The sequence below is a fragment of the Trichoderma asperellum genome, chromosome 3 (assembly GCF_020647865.1).
Source record: "Trichoderma asperellum chromosome 3, complete sequence".
Lineage (NCBI taxonomy): Eukaryota > Fungi > Ascomycota > Sordariomycetes > Hypocreales > Hypocreaceae > Trichoderma > Trichoderma asperellum.
This window is the reverse complement of record NC_089417.1, coordinates 5,341,894-5,366,132: the sequence shown is the minus strand read 5'-3', so window position 1 is coordinate 5,366,132 and position 24,239 is coordinate 5,341,894. Positions and strand designations below refer to the sequence as shown.

The following is a 24,239-nucleotide window of genomic DNA, read 5'->3' as shown; positions in this document are numbered from 1 at the left end:
CTTCGACCTGAAGTACTATAGTTGTTAAATAAAAAGTGTATTGAAAATATTATTGAATCTGCTTTTAATTTTACTCCTTAAAATATTATTTCTACCATTTACTACACTGGCCAGCTAGAAAGGAATAGCCTGCAAGAAATCCGCCTGGTCCATGAAGCCAAAAAGCGGATCGAAGTCAAAATTCGCATCCGTAAACAGGCTATCAATTCGATTGTCAGTGGTAAAAGCTGCAGGATTGACCTGCCCACATAAGTCATCGTTGTTGAATGTAGATGATGAACTGCCTATATAGGAATGAAAGGTCGGAGTATTTGTTGACCCCGCAGCTGCCGCCACTCTCACGGTGTTGATATTGTGTTGAGAGAGAGGAGACTTTAAAGAAACTTTATTAAGAGCATCTTTATTCAGCTGGCATCCGGCATACATTTCCAAAGCTCCACTGCCGTATGGTGAGCACGATTGACCGTCACTGTCGCGGGTACCGATAAACGCGTCTCCAACATCCACGTTTAGGCGCCGCATCAACCTTGCTAATATGTCCATTGAGCGCCTCGGTGCGCGAGAAGTTCTTTGATGCTCAGACAATATCTCGAGACAGTTCTGGAGACGCTTGTACGCTTCTGAGGCCGGAGACCTTTCTGCCGCTATGCGTACGTGAATCGTTGCGCTCACGTAGGTTGCGTACGACACAAAATACGGAGGAGATTTCATGCACCAGTGTTTCTTGTAGCGGCGAAGCATAGTATCAATGTTTGATGCTGCATTTTCGCATAGGGAAGAGGCGTGATAGGTAGATGAACGAGTTGTAGAGGAGAGGTGACCTTCGGAGACGAAAGGGCGGTGCAGCAGTATGACTAACGCGTAAAACATTAATCTAATGAATGTTAGATATGAAAGAAAATCACAAGTAGACTTAGCAGGTACTGACATCAGAGATAGTGTATGAGGAAGAGCCATTGTATCGGCCGTAGTTTTAGTATCAAAATGAATCTTTAAATGTTCCGGTGATGATTCCCGCCATTGAATCAATTGAGCATGCAAAGCCAGAGACGTTTTATATAACTCATCATTGTCCTTACGCAAGCTCTCCTCTGTATACAAACTGGCAAGGATGCGATCAGCAATGCCGCTCAACATACAGAGATGCACAAATGTCGACCCGCTGTGCGTAGGTAAATCGAGTGTTCGAGCAACTTCAGAGTAGCCGACGGTATTGAAGGGCTCAAGCTCTTCGTACTCGTCAAGAAAGAGCATGGGGACACTGCAGTCCATGTCACGGAGACGAGCGGGGCGACCTTGATAAATGGACTGAACCTTGTCCAGGACTGGATTGATGAATTAGACAAATCGTTCAAAAATGAGATAGGGAAGTCATACCGAAGGCAGACCAGAATACTCTACGTCGTATCTCTACGTCCTCTGGTGAAAGCGCCTTTTGAAACGTAAGCGTCGAGATCTCAGAATGAATGCCCAGATCGATTATCATATTCGTAGCAATACCCAAATAGTGCCATGAAAGACTCCTCTCATCACACCATGAAAACAGCGCATCTGACATGAGAAGCAGCGCCTGAATCGTCGGAATGCTGCTCTTGCACAAAACTTTCGTCTCACGACCAAACAATAAATCCTCGGCGTTTTGACGAAACTGCCGGCCAGGATTGCAGTTGTCAGAGCCATCACATGTGCCGCTGACCCCGGGCATATTCTCAGAAGTGTGAAAGAATATCGAGTTTAAAAGTAGGGGGGAAAAGTATCTTCCTTGGCATGCCATGTCGCGCATGAAAGACGGCCGATAGATGATGGATCCCATGGCATGTTGGCGGTTCCAGAAGACCGAGAGGAGGCTCATGCCCAGAGACGGTTCGATGTCGACAAAACATAATTTTTTGGAGCGGAAATTAATGTGCTCGAGTTGACCTAGATTGAATCAATGCAACTATTCCGACAGATATGAGTGCAACGAGGAGCAACCTACGCTGCTTGGCGGCCTCCGCTAATAATTGCGTTTTTATGGACACATCTACCTGACTGGCTGCGCTTGCCTCCCTTGTAGTCGGATATTGCCCATCAGATATGGCGCTCGTTAGTCCGTTAAAGCCCAGCTTGCTTGATTCCGCATCTTCAAGCTCGTCCAAAGCTATATTGTGAGCTTTGTCACGCGACAGCGGCGTAGAAGTGTCTGGCTCTTTGGGCGACAATCTCTCGGAGCGCACGGAACCTTCCAAACTAGGAATATCCACGCGAATCTGCTCTTCCCTGATCTTCCTTTGCTCAGCCGCGGACCTTAAAGCTTTTATTTCTTGACGAAGCCTTGCATTCTCTTCTTCCAATTTGCAGATTCGTAAGTTTGAAGGCCTACGTTAAATCAGCACGTGCAGGTCAAGAACTAATTGTAAAGCTGAAGGGTTGCTATATACCTTTCTTTTGTCGCTCGCGCTGTATACCTACACGATCTTCTATGCGCCGTGCAGTTTCTACAATGAGGCTTTGCATTATCGCAGCCCAGCCAGACTTGTTAAACTTCCATAGAGCATTGACGAGGAACGAGGTTTGTACCTTTCTGTATCTACAAAAGTCGCAGGCCACGTCAGCCCGCTGTTTTCTCCTCTGGGGTCTGATAGAGCCCGGACTTGACATAATTGGCATTTATACCGCCACGAATTTATAGGTTTAATGAATCAAGATTTAAGCTAAGTGGTGCACGATTGAAGAGTCATGTTGAGCAGGAAAAAGCGCAGGCGAGGGAACATCATGTTCCGTGGCAAAGTGGGTCTTGGTTGTAAGATTGACGCGCACGGATGAATTGGAGAGTCATGGTTGCTAAGCGAACATCTGATTATAACGATATCACTAGGCATGGGGTGTAAGCTGTCTGATGACTTTGCCGTGCACGGGAGTATTGGCCAACTCGCCTTCGTATTCGTTGTATAACATAGCAATAAGTGGCGTGTGGTAGTATACCTTGGTAGCCGGGAGTCTCCTCTCCTGACAAGACTAACCGGAAGACAGTTTTCAGCTTTAGTAATCGGCCAGAACCAGAACCCCCGTGGCGAATTGGTCGGAGCATCGTAAGTCCCAAAAAGCCCAACGAGTAAGAAGAGATACTCAAAAGGTCAATGGATACCAACAATATTATTATATTGACCTTGTAGTGATCTAAGAGACCCACTGCGGATGTACATGATAAGCTTACAAATACCCTTATGTACTCGATAAGCTGTGAAGCGTGTTTACTATGTATAACACAATCTTGACCTTTGATCGAAATTAATATTAAAACCGCCAGAAAAAAAAAAGGTTACCGAGTAATAACACTCAGCCCAAGAGAGGACGTAGCGTCTCGGCCGACCGCCGCATCAACCCAGTATAGTATGCATCTGACAGCACTCCTGACCCATGGTCAATAATGAATTGAAGTTGCCCCTCAGGCACTGTAATCTCTCCACTTTCCAGCTGCGTCGCACCAAAATTTCCTATTGGTGTGCGATCGATTGGTGGCATACACTCTACTGCAAGAGCGCCATCATATCCCACCTTTCTCAGCTCAGTTATTATCCTCTGCCAATTAAAATTACCATCTCCCGCTGCAAGGCGGTTATGATTTGCAGCATGAAAATCAACAATGCGATGCTTGGCTTTCTGTAATGCTTCGTAGAGGTCTTTCTCTTCAAGCGCCAGGTGGAAGGGTCAAAGGTAATACCACAATCATGCCCCACTGCATCGGCGAGGGCGAGTGTTTGATCCACGCGATTGAGGAAGTACGTCTCAAACCTATTCAAAGGTTCAATTCCGACTCGGATGTTCTTTTCCTTAGCCAGTACGGCTACTTCACGCAACCCTTCCACTGCCCACTTCCATTCATTTTCCAGTGATGATGAAGGGAAAAGCTTGCCAACGCGAGCTGGGACGACAGTGACAATTGTGCCCCCTAGTTCAGCGGCCATTGAGACAACGTCCTTCATGTATTGGATAGTGGTTTTGCGATGTGCGGGATCGGCAGTGGTGAGGTCCCTAGTTCCATGTTGAAGAGTGACGGTACCCCAGCATTTAACATTGTATTCACATAAGAGCTGGCGAGTTTCCTCGATAGGGTAAAGAGAAGGTTCTCCCGCGAGCTCTACGCTCGTGTAGCCCAGTTCACTTATACGCTCGAGAGTACGCCGAAGGGATTCTGGGCGCATCCAAGTATGGGCGGAGAGATGCATCTTGAGTTTGAGAGGCAAGTAATAGTATAAGGTATTGCGAAAAGGTAGAGCACACATACGATGCGACGGCCTGCCTTTATATTTCGTTTATTTTGTAGCGGAACAAGAGACGCCGCCAGAGGAGGAGCAGAGACGGAAAGTGGAGATCCGTTTCTTTTTTTTTATTTTTTAAAAAAAAGGTCGGTAACCGCTGATGACTTGACGGATTATTATCTTCCGTCAACGATGTTTATAAAACAGTCGACTTCCACAATAATGCACTGAAAATAATCGTCGATACTCAATAATCAAAATACAATCTCCCTCTCTATATTTTATTTTCTACTATTGATTCTTGCACCAATTCATTAATACACTCTCATAATGGCAGTCCAGTGGCAAGACGATTCCATATTTAACCACTTCACTGTCTTCGAAGAGACGTGAGTTTCACCTATAAGGGTTTCAAACTGTTTCTGACAATAAACAGATTCAAGACCGTAGGCTCTCACAAGATAATGGCAGCTATCTTAATCCCGAAAGGCTTAGCCCCAGGCGTTCATCCTGCTATCTTCAACTTCCATGGCGGATTTCTCGTAAATGCGCATTCTCTATTTGCCCCGTTCTTTCCAATATGGTCTCTCAAACTAGCGTTGGAGAACAAAGCCATAATTGTGTCACCAGACTATCGTCTTCTTCCGTCCGAAAACGGTGTCGCGGATATCTTGGAGGACTTGGAAGACTTCTGGCAGTGGAGTCGCAACGATAACTTCGCCAAGATGCTGCAGAATCGCTCTCCTGAACACTCACTGGACGTTTCTCGTCTGCTTCTTACTGGTAGCTCAGCTGGTGGCTACGCCGCAATACAGCTGGCGTTAACGCACCCGGATGACATCCAAGCTGTAGCCACAGCATATCCGTTTGTGAATCCGAGAGATCCAATTATGTTATCCGGTCCCAGAGATGATGAACCGACTATCCTGCGTATGGCACGAGAAGAAATGCCATCAAAGACCTCTGTTCTAGACTGGATTGAGGAGAAAAAGAACACAGTGACGACTAAGGCTGGTTTTGAAAGGACCTTATTTGCGGCAGCTGCGGCACAGTACGGATTATATCACTCGAAAATCTTCGATCCTAGAGGTCTGAATCGACCAGAGTTTATTCCCATAGAGAGACTACAAGCTGGCGCTAGGCTGCCAAAGAAGATGTAAGTGACCAAAAGCCGGAAGGTCAATGCTTGAGTTTGACTAAATAACTTCCTAGCTGGATATTGCATGGGAATGCCGACAGCGTTGTACACTTGCGAACTACGCAGGAATTTGTCGATTTAATCCTTGAGAAGCTGCCTGATACTACGGTCAGGTTTGATGTAGCAGGCGGGGAAGATCACGCCTTTGATCACTTCAAAACGAGTTGGGAGTTGCATGCAATGGGGGCCCTTGACTTTGTGAAACGATCATGGCTAGAAGCTAGCTATTATTAAGAAGTTTGTTTGTAGTAGTATTATGTGCTCATAAGCTATTATTATTAATTAGATACATGTACGTAGTGATCGCAATGGTTTGGGTTGTTTGGTCTGGTCTCGCGATTTCTCAAGAACATGGGCGGATTAGTTGGACTAGTCAGACCATTAATTACTATAAACGATTAAGTTAAGAGGTATATGGCGACCAGAGGCTGAATTTCAGTCCAATATGGTCAGATCCTCTGCTCTTTGCGTTTTCTCCGAATGTTCTCTCTCCCCTGAAAAGGGGCAGTCATCTTATATCAGATTGAGTGGCCTACCGAGTAGATTGCTTGCGGGTCTTATGTAAAACTGTGCCTAAGTTGCAGGATCCAGCTCCATATTCAGAAAGAGCGTCGTGCTAGTGTTTTCACTGTAGCGTTGGGTACAAAAACTGTCTGGTCAGATAGACGTTATGCCGTCAAGCGCTCTCCAGTATAAAAGTATCTACTCTGAGCAAGATAATAAAGCTGAATGCCCAAAAATTCATGCAATCTGGCTCCTCCTATAGCCTGGAGTAGCAGTTCGACTTTACCATACCCATTCTCTCTAGCCCCCCATAAGCTTGTCTTTCTAGAACTACTCATCCAATCAACCTAGGCCCTTGTCTATCAACAGTTCAACAATCACCTCAAGTCCATTCAGAGCGCTCCACGAGAGCGGCATACGATTCTCATGACCATTAGAGCAAACCTCGGCGCCTTTGTCCGGTAACAGCTTGGCGATAGGTTCGTTGATATTCTCGGCAGTCCACGAGAGCGGCGTCGGACAATACTCGCTCTCCTTAGTTAACCTCGACACCGGAGCAATATGAGGTTTTCTTTTCTAATGCTTATTCTCATTGCCTCTAAAGATTTCATTCCATTGAGCTGGCCAGATAAAGCGCCATGGATATCTTAAAATATATACAAAAAATTCAAGCTCGTTAATACCAGGCTTTAAAAAGCAAAGCTGAATAAAAAATGCCATTGTCATAAGAACAATAAGGTATAACCTATTATTCATGATATTAAATGCATCTTCGTTGTCGTGGTTGTTTGTTGTTAGTATGTAGCAGCCCCAAACTAGCCCAAGTGCAATAAAGACAATGCCAGTAGTATTTGCTGCATGTGTAGCCTGTCGTACATTTCGTTCTGCAATATGGCGTTTCTTATCACAACTTGCGTAATAATTACCCAAGTAAAACTGGCCAACGACAATGACTGTTACAGTTTCCTTAAGAAAACCTATGGTCCCACGAAGCCACCCATCAAGGCGTATAAAATTATAGTATCCGTGAAGGAGTGTAAGTAAAATTAGAAAAACGTATTGGCGGTAAATGACGTTTTGTTGTATTGCTTCTCGCATTGAATTGCCCATAATATATAACCTTTGACTTAGACTTTGTCAGATAAAATATCGAAGCAAGTAGAAGGCCAATAATATATTGCACCAAGAAAAGAAAGATGTAATTCTGGAAGTCGGCAGTCCAAGATTAGATTAGCTTTTAGTAGCTTATGATTATAATCTTGGGACCTGAAAGAGTGACTTGATGGGATTGAAGTCTGCTGGGGCAAAAACAGAATGAAAGGAATTATAGCGTCAGCGGGGGTGTCATATCCTTTATACTGCTATTAAAAGGCCCCACCACTTGAAATCACGTGGGTGACCAATTGCATGTGTGCAGCACAGCACAGAGTACCTACGGAGTGCTGTAATTATAGACAACTAAGTTATACCTTGCATACATTGAGGTATAGCACTATTGATATCTCTCTACACAACCTGTCCCTCGGACGGCTCTGATCGTTCTGAAACCATATTCTAATCTACCCCAGCTATTCTTCACAACCGTTAAAACCGATGAACTCTGGGCAGGTGTCAGTCGGGTTGGTTTCGTAGACGATAGCGCCACCCATAATATTAACCCTAGAACCATCCTGAATCGTGTAGAATTGCATTCTAGCTGCTCCGTTATCACCAGCCGCTCTGTTGATTTGGTAACCGAAGCTACCTTGTGCAGCGTCATTGGGTTTTGGACCTCCTGCACCACAAGGTGCAAACCCGGACAGTTTAGCACCGATATGTGGCCCGAGATGAAACCTTACTCCATAGAAACCATTAAAGTTGCCATTGTGGTTTGGGCACGCCTGGTCTGCCGAACGCTTCCTCTGCACTCCATGCTCCAAGTCAGGCGGTAACTGGTTCTGCAGTTCGTAGACAGGTTGGTTTGGATCCGCTTGACCCTGTAATAGTATGGCTCCATACCCTAATCCACCCGCCACAAAGGACCAACTAGCTTTCACGATTGCAGCGATGACCTTATCACCACATTCTTTACCGGTTGCAGTTCCATCCTTGGTAGCAGCACCATAGCAGTCATTCCAAACTGCTCGAATAGTGCTACCAGCATCGGAACTGAATGCTATGAACATTGCCCAGCCGCCAGCACGAATAAATTGGTTGGCAGCTAATATTTGCTGCGCACCACGACGATCCTGAGCCTGTTGGGTTGAATTGGCTAGCCAGTGTAGCAATTGATCCTCATCAACATTCTGGCCATGGTATTTCCAAATTTCTCTCATCTTTCCAATGGGCACAAGGCCCGGAGTAATATTGAACATTCGTTCCACCTCCATGGTCTGCATCTCTACAGCATTTGGCATTGCAAGAGCCGTGCCGACCTTACCACGGTTGGCATTCATGACAGCGAGTTCGTCATCGTTGGCCCAGCGTACTGCAGCGGCCGATATAGTTGCTGTAACAAGGAGATGTAAAAGCTTCATAGCTATCCAAGGTAACGTTATTAAAATACCGACAACAGGGTTCGAATTATAAGATTGTTGTTATGTGCTTTTGATTGGGGTATTGCAGAAAAATGAGCTTTCTTAAAGGAATTAAGCTGGGGGGTTTGAGAGGTGGTTGAATTTCTTGATAATCCAATAATCCAGTCCAACCTTGAAACAACGCTATCTATCTCTGGCATATTGCCGCCGTCTATGTCGTATTGCTGCGATAGCTTCCTTTGATATGCATTCCCTCTATGACCAACAACGACCCGGGGTGAATCCTTGCCTCGGTAACTTTCCGAAAACAATTGCCTACCATGTTTGTAGATGAGAAAACTAAGAATTAGCTTTGCTGCTTTTATTATATATCGCTACATGTGGAAGTAGCCGAAGACACACACAACCATCCTAAATATGGCCCAGGGGCAAATGCCATACTTGTGAGTAAATTAATTGTAGAACACGTAGGGTGTTACAGTTTCATTACTATTTTCAAGGATTCCTAGGCCTACTCCAGCAATGGCTAAGTCTCGTCGACTCTACAAGCCGTTTGGTGTTGGAAAAATAGTGCATTACTGCATTGCATAATGTAGCGAATTCTTCACGAAGCCTTAGGTTCTGTTATATTAATTAATGCTTCCTATTTTGTGGCCTAGAGTTTATCTGGTTTGGCCGACGGTCGCACCCGACTTTTAGAAGTATATAGCAATCAGTCGTTAATATTATCAATTCGGGATTTATTATGTATTAGTACCTTAATCTTATTATACAAATCTCCTCTTACAAGAAGAATGCTCTAATACATCAAATATATTTTATAGTTTTGTACCAGAAAGTTTGATCTGGATTCAATCTGGTTTATTGGCTTTGGCACAGCCACTCTATGCTGTATAAAACAAGGTTTCCCGGTGTTTCCAACTCATTCGGGCTAGACGGTCGATTTTCGCAGCCTTTTCTTCTATTTTTACTTCAATTCCACATTATTGTTCTAACTAAATATATGCTGCTGTTCTGTGCATACATATATGCATAGCATGAAAGAACTAAAATTATTAAGCTTAACTTGTAATTTATAATGCCTCAGAGCTAAGGAAATTTATATTAAATTTTTTTTAATCATATATTTATAAGTATGTTTACATAATGAATGATGATTAATTTCATAATACGGGATTTATTTAGATTGCTGTTGGTAATCGCATTTAAATATATGCATGAGGGATTTTCTGCCGTGATTGTTGGTGCTCAAAGCTTTGGGTATATATTCCTGGAGGATTCAATATTATGTGTTGGTACTTGGAATTTTTGATGCACGTACATGAGGGATTTAAAGTCATGTTTGTTGGTGCTCGTAGAGTTAGGCATATATTCCTGAAGGATTCAATATACATCATGTGTTGACGATTGTCGTTTTTCTGATGTACGTGCATGAGAGATTTACTGCCAAAATGATGGAACTTCCGGTATTTAATATATATCGCTGAAGGAGGAAATATGTATTGTATTTTCATATTTTTATCTTTCCATATGTATTAGTTATGCATATTTCTACAATGAATCTAGAATACCATATAGAGTACTCTTGTGGCCAAGCTGAGTAGCTCCTATTTTAACTATACGCTATTACTTGCTTTTTCTTTTTTCAGTATATCTTATTGGAGTCTTTTCGGGACTTTTAGAATTGAATTTTATGTTGGGGGGCGATACAGCAGCGGCTGAAAGGGAAAAAACATACACGTACTTGGGCATCATAAGAAACGTCAATCGTATGTCGCACTCGATTCCAGTCCCCCGTTCCAATGAGAATGCTCGAAATAGAGACGCTTAAGTTTTCGGCCCACACTATCCTATCTCTCCTCTAACTATCCACATAGATGGTTGGACCACTACGCCCGGATGCAAATCAGCATCGTTCTTCCATTCCGCCGTCTGCACTGGAAATTCCCTGCCTGTTGTCGCAGCAATGGTGTTTGTCTGCAGAGTATAAGTGTTCGCGTACCAAATTTCATGGAGCATTTCGTCACTAGAATAGAAGTAGCCGCCGTGGTTGCGGCGGTCCGACCAGGTTGGCGCATAAGAGATGTCAAGAGTAATGTTGGAGATGACAACTGAGATGGAAGAAGAGATTTCAGTGATTATGGTCAGGTAGCGAAAGCCGCCACGGAATTTGGCAGGCGTTATATACATACCAGTATATGTGGCAGTAATCTCGGCGGAGATGGCATCGTCGATGGTATCAAACAAATTCGAATCATCCGAGCATTGTCCCGTCCAGTTTCGTGCTTTAGAAACTGCTAACCCCAACGCCCCCCCCTTAAGCAATGTATGCAACTGTGATGATCCCGGCAGCCTACTTTCCGAAGTCGCAGATGAGGGTGGTTCCATTCGCAGTGAGAGTTACAGGGTTGGTGGAAGGAAAGAATGAAATCTTATTGAAGCCGCTGGAATAAGGAGTTATGGGCGATGCGGTACAGGACGTCGGGGAGTAATTGTATTTTTTGCAGATGCCACTGAAAGACAGACCAGCTGGATTATAAGCACAATTCGAGTTTCCCCAGCACCCAGCCGCGGCCACCAATGCATGGGAAGAAAAGAGGTAGTAGGCAGCGAGAGGAAGAAGAGGGGGCATGCCTAGCTTAGATCGAGCACTAACAACCAAATACCAATAACCAATGGGCGATGAACGGATTTCTTGGTGTGTCTCTATAAAGAGAACTACTCTGTCGAAACAGGTTAAAAATATGCACTTATAGAGTAAATGAACCGTGTATATAACTCGATTAGTATCTGATGTATTTAGCTAGATGCTTGGCCTCAACCATCCCTATCCCGACCTTTCTACATTCCCGTAGTTCATCTCGACCGAAAATATTTAACCCTTACCCTACTAGTAGAAGGTCTTGGCTCCAATATTGGGCGGTTTTCGATAAATACATGGTGGGCCATAAAAGCACTCTTCGAAAGATGGATGTTCATGAAGTTCATTATTACGCCGAGGTACGCACAAGTAGGGCTAGCCCCTGAACTCTGACAGCGCTGAATCACAAACTATATGAATGCAAAAAGGAGCCTAGTTAAAGAGGCTCGGCATGGTGTATCATTACCCTGAGATGCACAATGCACACCAACCCCTGTTCACCCCGCGGAGGAATGCGGCGACCAGACTCTACTTTGCAGCACAACCCTCTTAGACGCCTACCTATTATCAGTGGGGAAAGGACCGGAATAAAGTCGACTGTTGGCTCATTTGGGTAATTTATGTGATAAGATCTATAAAAAATACACTTATATACGAAATCTTAATAGAATAAGACAAGGTATATGAAGATGTAACAAGATAATACTAAAATGAAGAACAAGGAGTTTTCGTGGCAACTCAACTATCAACAACCCATCAACCATCCCCCTTCTTCTTCTCTAGCAACCTTCAGTTTCATCAGTTGTCCTTAGCACTAGCAGCATAGAGGAACTCTTGGGGCGTGTCTGCTCCAAAAAAATGCTGTATGAACCAATGGCCCTTTTCAATTGCCTTGATTGCGCGAGGCAGCATTACTTTTTCGTAGTCCACTACAGCAGCTTCCAAGTTCTCAATTCCATGTTTGATAATCTGTTTAGCCAATTCAGCACTGTCGTTTAAAGCATTATTAACACCATCTCCGGTAGGTACACTAGAAAAGGTAATCCATTAGCTGTGCACGGTCACAAGTGTTGAACATCTTGGCCTTACGTCAAATGTGCCGCATCTCCAAGCAGTGTCAATCCAGGTGTATATTTCCAGGGCAAAGACGTCTTTGGTGTGGAGTACAAGGGCCAGGAGCGGAAATTTAGGGCGCTTGACTTTATGAATTTGGTAAGCTCTTGTGCCCATCCGACGAATTCATTTTGTAGCAATGACTCCCACAACGTCGAAGGGTCATGGAGAACGGCACCCCTCTTTACAGCCTGGCTGTCAATAAGTTTCACGCCCACAGAGAGGTGATAAGATCCATCACCTAGATAATGTAAAAATATATGTCGTCCTTTGCTCATGGCTAGGTAATTTCCTTTCCCTGCCAAAGACGCAGCCGAAGAGAAGGTTGGATTTCCAAGCCGGATGAATGTAGTAAAGAAGTGAGTCCCAGAGTACTGCGGCTCAATAAAGGTAACCTGTGAGCTTGATTAGTTACAGAAGCTGTCTAAATTGTTAATAGACTTGATGTGTGTTTTACCTGCTTCCTAACTTTGGACCAAGCCCCATCTGCACCCACAACAAGATGAAATCCAGATTCAACACTGCCATTTGTATGGACCGAGATAGATCCATCGATTTCTTTATGCACCTGCTGGACACGGCAGCCCCAACGAATTCTGCTAGCCGGAATAGAACGGAGGAGGAGGTTTCGCAAATCTTTGCGATCAATCTCTGGTTTATCTGTATTACTATCGCCAGGAATATGTGCCTGGACAATGCCTTGCGCATCAGCAATTTTGATCGGGACGTCATAGCGGGCGATGGATTGGAACTCTTCCAACAAGCCAGCTTCCTCTAAAGCAACCTGCCCGTCTTTATGAATATCAAGAGTACCACTGCTTGAAGATTCATTAGAGGACGTAGCTGATTCATCTCGCTCAAATACAACGTAATCGATGCCTGCAAGCTCCAGGAGTCGTGCAAGAGTGAGACCAGCAGGGCCGGCGCCAATGATAGCAATGGGTACTTGGGGTAGATTCATGATGAAGAAGCCCTGTGAGCAATTCCTAAGAAATAAATTTAGCTTTCCAAATATATGAGGGTTGAAACCTGCTTATATATCCCCACCGTCCTAGGCAGTGGCTACGATGATTGTTTCAGAATCCAGGAATAGGCTATGTATGTAGGTATACGTCGAAGCGGGTTACTTCAAAAAGCTTGTTTCCAAGTGAAGTTAGCGTCTCGGTGTTACATGTCTGATATTAGCAGCTGCCATGTATAACCTCCGTGGAATCGCCTCCCTTGTGCTCCGATCTCCAAAACTTCGGTTTCTGAAACAAACAGAATGGCGCCAGATGACGACAAGAGAACAGAAAGATATGCGTGCGACTCCACCAGGTTGAGCAAGATAATGCCAAACAACTCAATGTGTTGAGGCCACAATTTTAATGACCGTCCAAGCCAGTTGCTCCCGAGAGCTAAAAAAAGGAGCGCCACTCTAGGGTGATTCGTTAGGAATGCGAAAAACAAGAATAAGGCAACCAGGACTAGCCAACTCAACTTGGAGGCCTCTACCAACCACACTTCTATTGCGACTAGTACAAGAAGCAGCAGTAATAGTGGTGTGCAATGTCACCTAGCGGCCGATGTTAAAGCAGCTCGCGAGCAGCTAAGCAACATCAATGCCCCAGAGCAGCACAGATCCATTAACGGGCTTTCTTTTCTATCCGAAAACTGCCCGAGTATGGGCCTCCGACATGAAGCTGTAAGACTTGACACGGCTTGCAAGGGTTTTTCTCTGTTCGAGGAACATGCCATAGAATGGGTCGGAGGTAGGAACCCCTCGATTGGAACCTAATGCAAGATTCTAATGCAACTTCCCTACGACATTCGACAATATTCTTGGTAAGAGCTTGCCATTCATGATCACACCACCTCCCGGTGTAATGGATGATCTCAGAGCGGCTCATCCCCATCTGGTGCGTGGGAGGGCCAGTTTTACAGCATCATCCTTAATACAGTAACGTCCGTGGCCGTCAAAGGAAAGCTCCAAAGCAATTTCGGGCTTGCTCTCAGCGACGTGGGAGTTTTATTAGAACCGAGAGAAATCAACATTCAAGCAATGCTTCTAGCGCTGAGCCGGGCATATGGATTCGCAGGCCCGTCACTTTGCTGCATGCTTGCAACGAATGCTTGCAGGATACTGCAAGAGCTGGGAGTCAGCCAACGCTGGCTGGACCAACAGACTCCGGGGCGGCGCCTAACCAGAATTTGGCACCTGGACCTGCTGGATAAAAGTCTTACTATCATCTTTGGCAGAACTCCAACTTTTCACCGAGAGATGGTAGAGAGATTGGGCTACCTACTTTGTGACAAATTCAACTAGCTAGTTCTCACCTCACATCGACCGACATTCCTGGGGTCTTCGAAGCGCACTACACCTATCAAAAAAACCCACTCTTGCATTTACTGCATAGCATCTGGCACTGCCTCTACGACGAAGCGAAGCCAAACAATGAGAGCGTACAAGCGACAATCAAAGATTGATTTCTTGGTATGTACAACTACGGGAGCAATGCTTGGACTCTTCAAAACAAATGCTACATCTGCTCCAAAACATGGACCCGAATCCAAAGGGCCCTACCATCCCATTATCTGGCAGCTGATATGTTGTCTATTTACTCCTTTGCTCATTACTTCTTGTGACATCCTTTCGAGTGGCAAACAAAACTCGGAAAGAAATAAAGAAGCCTTGGCTGCTATGGAGCAACTCCCGGGCCACCTCAAGGATATAAGCTTGCGGGATTCGTTTGCAGCAAGCTTAGAGGGTATCGCAAAAGTTTTCGTACAGCACGCAAGATCAGTCATAGATTGCCCAGACTAGCTAATGCCAAACACTGATGACCTAGTAGCGCAGGCACCAACGTTCTAATTAAAAGATTTGCCGTACGACAGGGCATATGAGATGGATATCTTTCATCCCAACTTTGTAGTAATATTGCCTCGATGTTTCAGACTACTTTGCAGTTTGAGACCAGTGATGTCGATAGACAGCTCAACAATAATCTGGCTGCATTTACAAACAGGCTTGACGGCGATAGATTGTTCGAGTTTGTTGGACTATTTAATCCAGACTGGTAAGGCCAGCTACGAACCAATGAGTACAATTTGTGGAATTGACTGAATAAGGCTTACTAAGTTATTAATCAATAACTAGTTACAAATAGTTCATCAAATGCATTATAGAATTTAATTATTGAACCCCTTTTCTCTCATCTATACCAGCACCCCCTTACTTTACGCGAGCTAAAAGCTCTTATACAATTCCAAAATTTTCATTAACTGGAACCAATACTTAATAAAGGGTTTTGGTGAAAAATGCAATTGCTCTAGCCTTTATTTGCTATTGTTATCGTTGCGGAGAATGTCCTTGTAATTAATCCAACTGCTAACCCTTGATTGACATATTGGTACACCGACTTGAAGCATATCTCATATGGGAAGTGCTCTAATATATCTAATTGGTTCGAATGCTATATTTACAATAACACAATGTTCGACTTCTGTTTCTTGAGTAGTCTACAATAGAACAGCAAAGCGCCATGTGGATCCCGCTAATCACTCGGTGTTCTACCAAGCATGTTGTGGACATTGGTAGCTTTTTACCTTGTCTCTGTGTGCATCATTACCTTTCACTCTTGAAGAGCAAAATACTCTTTATAAAGCTATACCATAGCTCCTTGCCAAAAAAAAAAAAAAATTAAACTGAGCAAAAAAAGAACACGGCTCTGGATAACAGCAAGTCTAGGCCCGGCGCTTACAATAATCACCACTTTTCAAAGACTACAGCCTGTCGCCTCTCGGGCCGATTTACAATATATTCTATAACACAGCCCTGAAAGAGAGGCTTTCAGGAGAAAAACAGGTTCCTAAACGACGGCAGGAATTCGTTAGATTATAATGACCCGCAGCAGAGACAGGCTGCATTTACAAAAGACCTCCAGCCTGTGAACTTCACCAGCATATAATTATAATAAAAATGCATCAGTGTCATGACGCAGGACGCCGATTCCTTTACATGCAACCAGCAGAAGCTGGGTATACTCATCTTCTAAGTCCGAGGTGGACATGTAACCCTGTTCCCATAGACCAAGGAGCTCTTTGTATGAGAGCCTCGAATCATAACCTGCTTGGGAGTCCAAGGGTGTGAAGTAGTGGGAAGGGTAGCTCTTTCCGGTTCCAAAATCATGTCTCTGTCCTCTCACACTTGCAGGAACAGATACCGTTAAAGACTCGAGTTCTGATATTAGAGGGCAAATCCCATATGTAACTACCGCATAGGTAGCTCGTACGAAGTATGACATGAGAATAGTACGATGCGCACTTTCAAGCTCAGCTTCTCTGAGTGGACCAGAGTCAAAGCTGCAATTATCAAGCTGGATACATGGCTCATTTGTACATACCCAAGCGCTCTGCTCTGGTCTTAATAGTGCTGACAAGCTCGAAACTGAGCGGTTCGGTATATTCTCATCCATTGTACAGTACAATTTATGTAACTGCTCTTGCAACGATGTTGTCCAAGCTGCTAGCAATGGCTCATGTTGTACGGCTTGACGCCTCTGTGTGGCATCACTGCCAAAAGATCTCATGATATGGTACAACGTCATAGCTTGCACCCGAGCAAGTTGTTCCCTGAAGAGCTGTAAATCATTCGTCGGAGTAGAACAATTCTTGACATTATCGGATGTTGATAGCTCAGTTACCCATAGTGTTATCCCTTGTGGCACATGCCAAATCAGATTGTCTATCTCAGCTTCAATAAGCTTATCAAGGACCACGCGACTTGACCCAGTTAAAGTATTGTGAGCGGCGCATACTCCTAGTGCAGCCGTTAGAGGGGCTTGTAGTTTGTACGGCATGATGAAGTCGGTGGATGCAGTCTTGGCAAATGTGCCAATGTAGGAAATCATTTTGTTGGCGCAGAATGTCCATCTGTTTGCGTCATGCAACATAGGCACAAAGCAGAAGTCAGCCAGCACCGACTGATTTTGTTGCATACAGGTACGTTGACATGAGGATAGGCGTAAGTTGACTGCTTCAGATGTGCTGCGGTGATCCCATACTCTTGGCTGATTGTCCTGAAGAATGAAAGTATGCCCGGTTCTAGCATTCTCTTTGAAGACAGGATGGAAGTGGTTGGCCAGGGTGCTGCTTTGCGACGTTTCCTCCAGGTATTTCAAGTCCTCTGTGCCCAAATGCGAAATGGGGAGTCCTGTTGTATGCGGCACTGTCGTAAAGTCCAATTCAGGACTTTGTTTGTCCCAGGAGCTATCCCATTCAAAGCTGTCGAAGGTGAAATCGGAGACAAGCGTTTTGTTACAGGACAAGACTGAACGATCTGAGATACCTATTTGGGGCCCAAGTTTAACTCCCGCAGACGAGAATGGGTATTGACAAGTTAGACGCTGCTTGGCGCAGCGATTGCATGCTGGCTGCGACTGATCACAACGTCGCTTTGAGGCGACGCAGGCGGCACACGCCTTTTTTCGGAGAGACATTGAATGGTGACGTCTAATTCTCTAGTGAATAGACAGTGAAAATATTCAATCAGGCCAGAAAATCCCGGAAGAAATAGAGGTGCCACGGCGACCGAGGGCAGATTCCACTGGCTTTGCATTACTAATTTAAAATCCCCGTGGCTCCGCTCAACTGATCAACTACCTACAACCCACTCAATTAGCGAAAATACTTTTGTTGCGGCCTGCGTGGTCGTACGAATACGAGCTCCCCGCACTTTGCAGTGTCTTTACGTGGGTGCGCAGTACAGTTTATATTGTACGCGCATACCAGCTTCAATGCAGGCTACATGTACTTGTTGAACCTTCTGTCTACCTATTACGGTGTGACTGCTGGCGGCTGTATCCAGTAGGTACTCTAAGCCGTAAGCTCCGATTCTCTATATTTGTCTTCCAATATCTACATGGAGTTAATTCATCTTAGCAAACGCAGTTCGCGTGTCCCTAAGCCCAATAATGCCAAGGTCTTCCTTGGAGAGGACAACGTCTTCGCCTGAGAAACTACTCTCCTTAGCCCACTCAAGGTACTCATGCATCTTGACCATCGCTCTACCCCATTGCGGCCACAGGTTATAATATGTCTCTTTGTCTACCTGCACGTACTCTGCTTCAACGCCATGTGCCGATGCCCACGTCGCAAGCATCTCTCCAGCCGTCATAATGTCGGTGACGCCGTAGACAAATTTGCCGCCAAGAGTCTTGCCAGGTTGCTCGATGATTGCACGCACGAAGAGTCCAATATTTACAGTTGCATCGCCAACAAGCGGGAATTGCACAGATGCTGGAGTTGGTTGGATCTGGATGTACCGGGGTTTCCCGGCTGTTGGAATCGGAAACGGTTGATAGAATGGGTAGTTCATATTTGAAGCGTAAGTGGAGACCCAGAGGAATGTCGTCAGTTGGAGGAGCGCCGAGTCCGCTTTAATAAAGTCGTTGACCCTGTTCTTGCTCACGAAATGAGGGACAGCAAACTGGCCACCGCTGATGCGGCCAGCATCGGGAAGAGTCGACCAGACAAAGTGCTCTAGGGTTGGTGTCGCAGCTGCAGCTTTGGCAATGTTGATGCCTTGTCTTGTCTCAATTTCGATGGCTTCTTCGTTACCGCGCTTGACGAACAGCTCAAAGAAATTGGTGGAGGCAAAAATGATGGACGTGCCAGCAAACGCAACCTGGAGGGAGGCGACATCATCGAGATCAGCCTCAATGATACGAACGCCATCTGAGGCAAGTTTTTTCGCCATGTCGCTTGATTTATTTCGTGTGATGGCTGTCAGCGAGTAGGTGGTGTCTTTCAACAGGGCTCTAATGACAGACCCCCCTTGGATGCCTGTGGCGCCAATAACTGTGATTTGCCTGGTCATAACGATGATTTTTGGTGTTGAGTTGAAATGAAGACACTTTTCTTTTGTTATCAGACGTGAGTCATAAGTCTTTATATAGAGGATGATAAGTTTACTATACCTATATTATAAAACGATGGGCGATGTTGATTGCGACCAGTCTCCATCGCGCTTTACGCAGTCAGCATAGCAATATTTAGTCCCAATTGATGTTCTTTTGCCCTTCGATCCACTCAATTCCGCTCCGTTCATTATAATTCAATTATGTATTCTCATTATAATGGAAACTGAGATACTATGCGGAAGAACCAAGGCTTTCTGCTCCACAAATGTCCGCTCCCAGGCTGAAGATGGTTTCGCTCCAATCGCATTGTTTTTCTTGTATTGTATTGCGTAACAGGGTAATATGTTACGGGGATAAACCAATCCATATTACGAGGCGGTGAAATCCGTGATGTAAGTACGAATAACGGAAGAGCTCGTTCTATCTACTACCTCGTATGCGTATTAGAAACCGGTTCATTAGATGTGAACATTTCCTACAATGTTAATTGTTGTCGAATGCGACGGAATTACAACACAGAGCAATCTAAGAAGATTGATTACGAAGTAGAACTAACACGGGTTTTCGACCTAGTATATTAATGTGATCCATATAATATATTTGAGATTTGGAGTCTGCGATTCAGCAGATAGTATCTCCCATTGTCTGTCTGCTCTGTGGAGAATATGAGCACTCATGCCTTTTATATTAAGAACAAGACCGGTGACTTCCTTTGTTTGTTTCGGAGAATGTGCTGTCTCACAGTTGCTGTGCCAAGGATATTCCTCCATACCCACTTCACCAAATCTTCAGGTCCCGCTCAACAACAGCGCTCTTTATCGGGAGAGGCGCCGGCATTGTAGATTAGGATATCAGGTACACCAAATGGCTTAAAAATATTTTGAATACCTTCTTCAACGGCGAAATTAGCCTTCAAGTTTGTTTTGTTGGAGGCTTTTGCAAACTTGTCCCGCCATGCGAAAAGTCCCAAACCTGTCCCGGCCAATAAAGCCGATTCGCTCAGCCGCGGCCATTGCTATCTATTAATGGATGACAAGTTCGCCAACGCCACAGCCAGTGCCATTAATGAGCACGGTCTTATCAAATAAAGGCTCCACGGAGATAGGTCTAGAGAGGGCCATATATGTGAACTCGCGATTTTTAACAAAAGAGGCTACTATTACACGGTAATCGTGTAACAAGAATGTAGCGAACAAATAGACCCGAGAGCACATTTCCATAAATGATCGCATTTCTGTAGTCCACGTAAGCGCGAGTATCTACTGCATATCCAGAAGCACTCTGCGCACTGTCCTCGCCTCTTTCGACGGGAATACTGGACACTTCGCTATGTTTTTTTTCATATAGTAGAGACTATAACGGCTGTCACCATTTGAAATCGAGCCGAGTTCTTACCGCAATGCCTCATGTTAGTCGAATTGAATACCTAAGACAAAATATTTCGCCATGGATTAACCTTTATGCAATCTTTTGACCTGATATTTTTTCGCGCGATATGCGTTATTTCCACAAATACATTATCTGCAAGGAACCCACAGATGTCCGCAAGCCACCAAGCCACATCTCTACCCAGGCTCCACCAATTTCCGCAATCCCACACCTCCATGCCAGCGCCAAAAGAGGATGTTTATAAGCACAAGCGCTTAGAGTGCTTATTTTCGCCACCCACCTGTATATGCGTATAAATGGGGGGCTTTCACGCCTGGAGGGGGTATCAACAAGTAGGAACAAATCGCTGCTGAGAAGAGGATCAATTACTCATATGAGTTACCGGTATACTAGACTACGTTAATATTTACTCCCTCTAAGATGTCAATCACGGAACTTGTCTTTATAACAGTCCAACCCGATCCTCAGGTACGCAAGGAACTTAATATGAAGCTACCAGATGCCCTTAGAGGGGTATTTTCTGGGCTTCCCAAACTAGAATCTCTGTATATTGCATCAAATTTTGGGCTCCTAGGTGAAGACGGAGGTAGTCATGATGATATATGCCTTCTTTTAAGTAAGTTTGGTCCACGACATCACAAAAAGGAGAAGTTAACCTCCCCTGAACAGAATGGCAAGATATTTCGGGCTTTGATTCCTTCATTAAGTCAACAGACTTCGCTGCATTCAAAAGATCCATATTGCCATACCTTACTGGTCCAGCTGATATCCAGTTGTATGAATCGCTAGAAGATGTGCCGGTTCGCATGGCGGTCGATTCGCCGCATCTTCACATCATGAGATCTCATCCCAATGTCGCCAATATTCAAACTGGCCGAATTAGCCGAACCAGTTTTGAGGACCGGTGGAAGGATTTTATTGAGCAATGTAGATTGGCGTTGAGTGCCAAAAGCAGTTTAATTGGGTCATTTAATGGCTTAGGGTTGCGCAAAGAAGATAGTGCTTTTTTTGGTGCAACACTGTGGAAGGATCGTGAGGTGAGCCGTCATTATTTCGGGGGTTATTTAACTTGACCGTTTAGGCTAATGAGACGAAGTCAATTAACTCAACTCTAAGCGACAGTGCCGTCAACCAACATCTCCAACGGCTGCAGGAAGTAACTGGGACCAACAATTGGGTTCACTTTTTGATGAAAATAGACCAGGTGGCATTGGATAAATAATTGTCATTTAAACTCGGTCGACCTTGTTGTGAGAGAACGTCTGATAGAGAATGACAAACAACTGAATAGAAAAATAACCGCAAGAATAAACCCTAGGAAGGCTTTACAGTAGACGATGCTGTATCTATGACAAACTCGAGTCCTCGATAATACATAATCCAGGATATATCATAAGTTTTAACCCAAAGAAGCGGTATAGCCGAACATCACCTTCCTGTGCTCCCGACTCATATAGCCAATAGCCATGGGTTAATAATTTCACCCAATTCATTCACGCAGGCGGTATGCTGTATGCTCGCTATTGAACTCATAACTGATAAGAGGAATAGAATGGGCTACGGAATATTAGCTTTCTCTGATGCGATATCTTCAAAATTCTTTCCGGAAAAGACTTACTCTTTCTCGCCCCTCCACCCAACGCATTTGAAGCAATAGAAGATATAAGTTGGGTCATAGTGATTCTTAACAGCCAAGAGCTTTCCATGATGCGAACCATAATACGCCTGCTGCCAATTTGGCTCTAAATAGTGGGCTTCATTCACATAGGCGCCACCACCAGGGCTCAGTTTCTTCAAAGGATCTAACAGCTTCAAAAGCTCGTTGGTAGTATGCTGCAGATGATCATACCTCATCGGCTCCAGCCACTCTACAACATGGATTACATTCCAGAACGCGCTTCGCCATTCTGGATGAACGGACGTCAACTCATTAAGATCGACATTAGTGACTGGGGTTTCTACCACGATCTGGGTGCCTGTCATGCTAACCAGCTTCTTCGACGCTGCGACGCCCCGAATAACTCTGTCCACAAGCTAATCAATTGTGTCGAGGCCAGCAAAAGCCTCACGAGGAATGAGTCGACTTCCCAGAAGTGAGAAAATTCCCGACGGTTCGGTGACCTTGGCATCGGCAGCAGTCACAGCAAGGTAGGTAGCGTAGTTGGGGTACGAAGCATACCTGTGTGCAAAAAAAAAAAAAAAAAAAAAAAAAAGGATAGATCAGTCCTGTTGTTAAGAAACCCTTAAACAGATGGTGTAGATGCTCCCAACTTGGAGTCGTTATCACCATAAGGCAGAACGAGACTTATAATATCTTCTCGGAAAATACTCAAACTGGCTAGTTACAAGTTGTTCAGACCACTAGATGATATTCTGAGCATGGAAGGTCAGAATCTCACGAAGGACTTTCTCATGATCCTGGTCCCATATTGTTTCACTTCAGTGAAAAATTCACGATGAAAGTATAGATGTGGATTTGTAAGGAGGGATAAACGTGGACGCGATATTTGCTAAGGACAGCAAAGGTACCGCCTCCCTCACCCCTCGTGGCCCAAAAAAAATCTGGGACATTGCATTTGTTGATGGTACGAACTTCCCCGGCAGCTGTTACTACCTCAAATCCAACAGCATTATCGACCATCAAACCATATGTTCTCTGAAATGAACCCACAACACCACCTTGACCAAGCCACCAGCAGGTCCTACTGACTGTTCATATCCTTCAGTGGCATCCATGCCGCGGCAATTAAAGTAACGATAGGCATCCCTCGCAATGACTCCGGCCCTGATCCCGCCAATATTATGGCCATATGCGGAAGGGCAGTTGCGGACAGTAAAATTGTAGCAAAATTTCAAGATGTCGAGATTATGAGTCCAAATAGCGAGAGAATTGGGCACGGAGGACCGTCCGTAAAAATCACGTCTCGTGTTTTTGATGCAAACGCAAATGTTGTTACAAATGCCAGTGCGGCGGAGATGTGGGACGTATTTCGGGAATCCACATAGTACGAAGCTGGTCCTCCAAGAGAACAATGACTATAAATTGCCTCTGTAGGATTAGACTCGAGTAACGCCCAGCCAGAATTATGACAATTTTCCCTAATCAACTCATAGGTCTGGCCAAAATGCTCACCTATGGAGACACTATTTCCATAAAATCCTTCAACCTTCTTGCCTTTTGATTCATTATAATAAAGGGAGCCAGCCCCAAATGGGAGATTTTTGTATAGTTGTCCCTCAACACTTACATTGAACTGTCGCTATTGCTGCAATAATGGCCAACAAACTTCACATGGCCGACAAATCATAACCGGGTTTTCTGTCGGCTTTTGCCGCCAGGGTAAGCTGAAAAGATAGAAATTCAGTAACCGGGAGAAACATATTGAAGCAGCTTCTCACAAAAGTAGGCAGATCTATAAAATGAGTGATTTGATTATTTAAATGAAGCTATCGGCGTAACTGCTATTCATTTAGATATGGCGAAAGCGTGTCTCTAAGGAAGAATCGTATACAACAGATCATTACCAAGAGACAAAGTGGAACCAAATTCGTGTTGCACACATTGGCTCATCACCAAGCCATGACGAGTTGATTGACACAATTTAACAAGAAAGTCTCTTTAATTTCAGAGTATATAGGTTTTGGGTTCATTAATTTTCATGACGGGGCGTTTCTTGCGCCAAGATCTAAAGAGCAAACGTGACAATACTTCAAGCTCTAGCTATGAATCCAGCTCAA

General features: G+C 44.6%; 10 protein-coding genes across 10 annotated transcripts; 1 reads left to right on the top strand and 9 right to left on the bottom strand.

Annotated features, from left to right (window-relative positions):
• Nucleotides 1-34: 34 nt before the first annotated feature.
• TrAFT101_006372 (uncharacterized protein) lies at nucleotides 35-2,721 on the bottom strand. Its single transcript, XM_066127739.1, has 5 exons — nucleotides 2,452-2,721; nucleotides 1,979-2,326; nucleotides 1,378-1,920; nucleotides 929-1,325; nucleotides 35-874 (listed from the first exon to the last, which is right to left on the bottom strand). Exons 3-5 carry the CDS (start codon nucleotides 1,850-1,852, stop codon nucleotides 115-117), a joined length of 1,632 nt encoding a protein of 543 aa, XP_065983852.1. The 5' UTR covers nucleotides 1,853-1,920; nucleotides 1,979-2,326; nucleotides 2,452-2,721; the 3' UTR covers nucleotides 35-114.
• An 833-nt stretch (nucleotides 2,722-3,554) lies between these two features.
• Nucleotides 3,555-4,208, bottom strand: TrAFT101_006371 (uncharacterized protein; the record flags this gene model as incomplete). The annotated part of the gene is made up of 1 exon (XM_066127738.1): nucleotides 3,555-4,208. The coding sequence occupies one exon, from the start codon at nucleotides 4,206-4,208 to the stop codon at nucleotides 3,555-3,557; it is 654 nt and encodes a 217-aa protein (XP_065983851.1).
• A 363-nt stretch (nucleotides 4,209-4,571) lies between these two features.
• Nucleotides 4,572-5,673, top strand: TrAFT101_006370 (uncharacterized protein; the record flags this gene model as incomplete). Its single annotated transcript, XM_024906408.1, has 3 exons — nucleotides 4,572-4,630; nucleotides 4,678-5,397; nucleotides 5,454-5,673. 3 exons carry the CDS (start codon nucleotides 4,572-4,574, stop codon nucleotides 5,671-5,673), a joined length of 999 nt encoding a protein of 332 aa, XP_024754643.1.
• Nucleotides 5,674-6,519: 846 nt separating this feature from the next.
• TrAFT101_006369 (uncharacterized protein) lies at nucleotides 6,520-7,053 on the bottom strand (the record flags this gene model as incomplete). Its single annotated transcript, XM_024909159.2, has 1 exon — nucleotides 6,520-7,053. One exon carries the CDS (start codon nucleotides 7,051-7,053, stop codon nucleotides 6,520-6,522), a length of 534 nt encoding a protein of 177 aa, XP_024754641.1.
• A 458-nt stretch (nucleotides 7,054-7,511) lies between these two features.
• TrAFT101_006368 (uncharacterized protein) lies at nucleotides 7,512-8,378 on the bottom strand (the record flags this gene model as incomplete). Its single annotated transcript, XM_024909158.2, has 1 exon — nucleotides 7,512-8,378. The coding sequence occupies one exon, from the start codon at nucleotides 8,376-8,378 to the stop codon at nucleotides 7,512-7,514; it is 867 nt and encodes a 288-aa protein (XP_024754640.2).
• A 1,622-nt stretch (nucleotides 8,379-10,000) lies between these two features.
• Nucleotides 10,001-11,154, bottom strand: TrAFT101_006367 (uncharacterized protein). The gene is made up of 2 exons (XM_066127737.1): nucleotides 10,652-11,154; nucleotides 10,001-10,570 (listed from the first exon to the last, which is right to left on the bottom strand). The coding sequence occupies exons 1-2, from the start codon at nucleotides 10,845-10,847 to the stop codon at nucleotides 10,305-10,307; spliced, it is 462 nt and encodes a 153-aa protein (XP_065983850.1). The 5' UTR covers nucleotides 10,848-11,154; the 3' UTR covers nucleotides 10,001-10,304.
• Nucleotides 11,155-11,704: 550 nt separating this feature from the next.
• Nucleotides 11,705-13,174, bottom strand: TrAFT101_006366 (uncharacterized protein; the record flags this gene model as incomplete). Its single annotated transcript, XM_024910428.2, has 3 exons — nucleotides 11,705-12,130; nucleotides 12,190-12,608; nucleotides 12,671-13,174. 3 exons carry the CDS (start codon nucleotides 13,172-13,174, stop codon nucleotides 11,899-11,901), a joined length of 1,155 nt encoding a protein of 384 aa, XP_024754638.1. The 3' UTR covers nucleotides 11,705-11,898.
• Nucleotides 13,175-15,916: 2,742 nt separating this feature from the next.
• Nucleotides 15,917-17,739, bottom strand: TrAFT101_006365 (uncharacterized protein). The gene has a single exon (XM_024909157.2). The coding sequence runs from the start codon at nucleotides 17,688-17,690 to the stop codon at nucleotides 16,161-16,163; it is 1,530 nt and encodes a 509-aa protein (XP_024754637.1). The 5' UTR covers nucleotides 17,691-17,739; the 3' UTR covers nucleotides 15,917-16,160.
• A 232-nt stretch (nucleotides 17,740-17,971) lies between these two features.
• TrAFT101_006364 (uncharacterized protein) lies at nucleotides 17,972-19,126 on the bottom strand. The gene has a single exon (XM_024907153.2). The coding sequence runs from the start codon at nucleotides 19,067-19,069 to the stop codon at nucleotides 18,119-18,121; it is 951 nt and encodes a 316-aa protein (XP_024754636.1). The 5' UTR covers nucleotides 19,070-19,126; the 3' UTR covers nucleotides 17,972-18,118.
• Nucleotides 19,127-21,990: 2,864 nt separating this feature from the next.
• On the bottom strand, nucleotides 21,991-23,237 carry TrAFT101_006363 (uncharacterized protein; the record flags this gene model as incomplete). The annotated part of the gene is made up of 3 exons (XM_024904713.2): nucleotides 21,991-22,036; nucleotides 22,120-22,524; nucleotides 23,173-23,237. The coding sequence occupies 3 exons, from the start codon at nucleotides 23,235-23,237 to the stop codon at nucleotides 21,991-21,993; spliced, it is 516 nt and encodes a 171-aa protein (XP_024754634.2).
• Nucleotides 23,238-24,239: the final 1,002 nt, after the last annotated feature.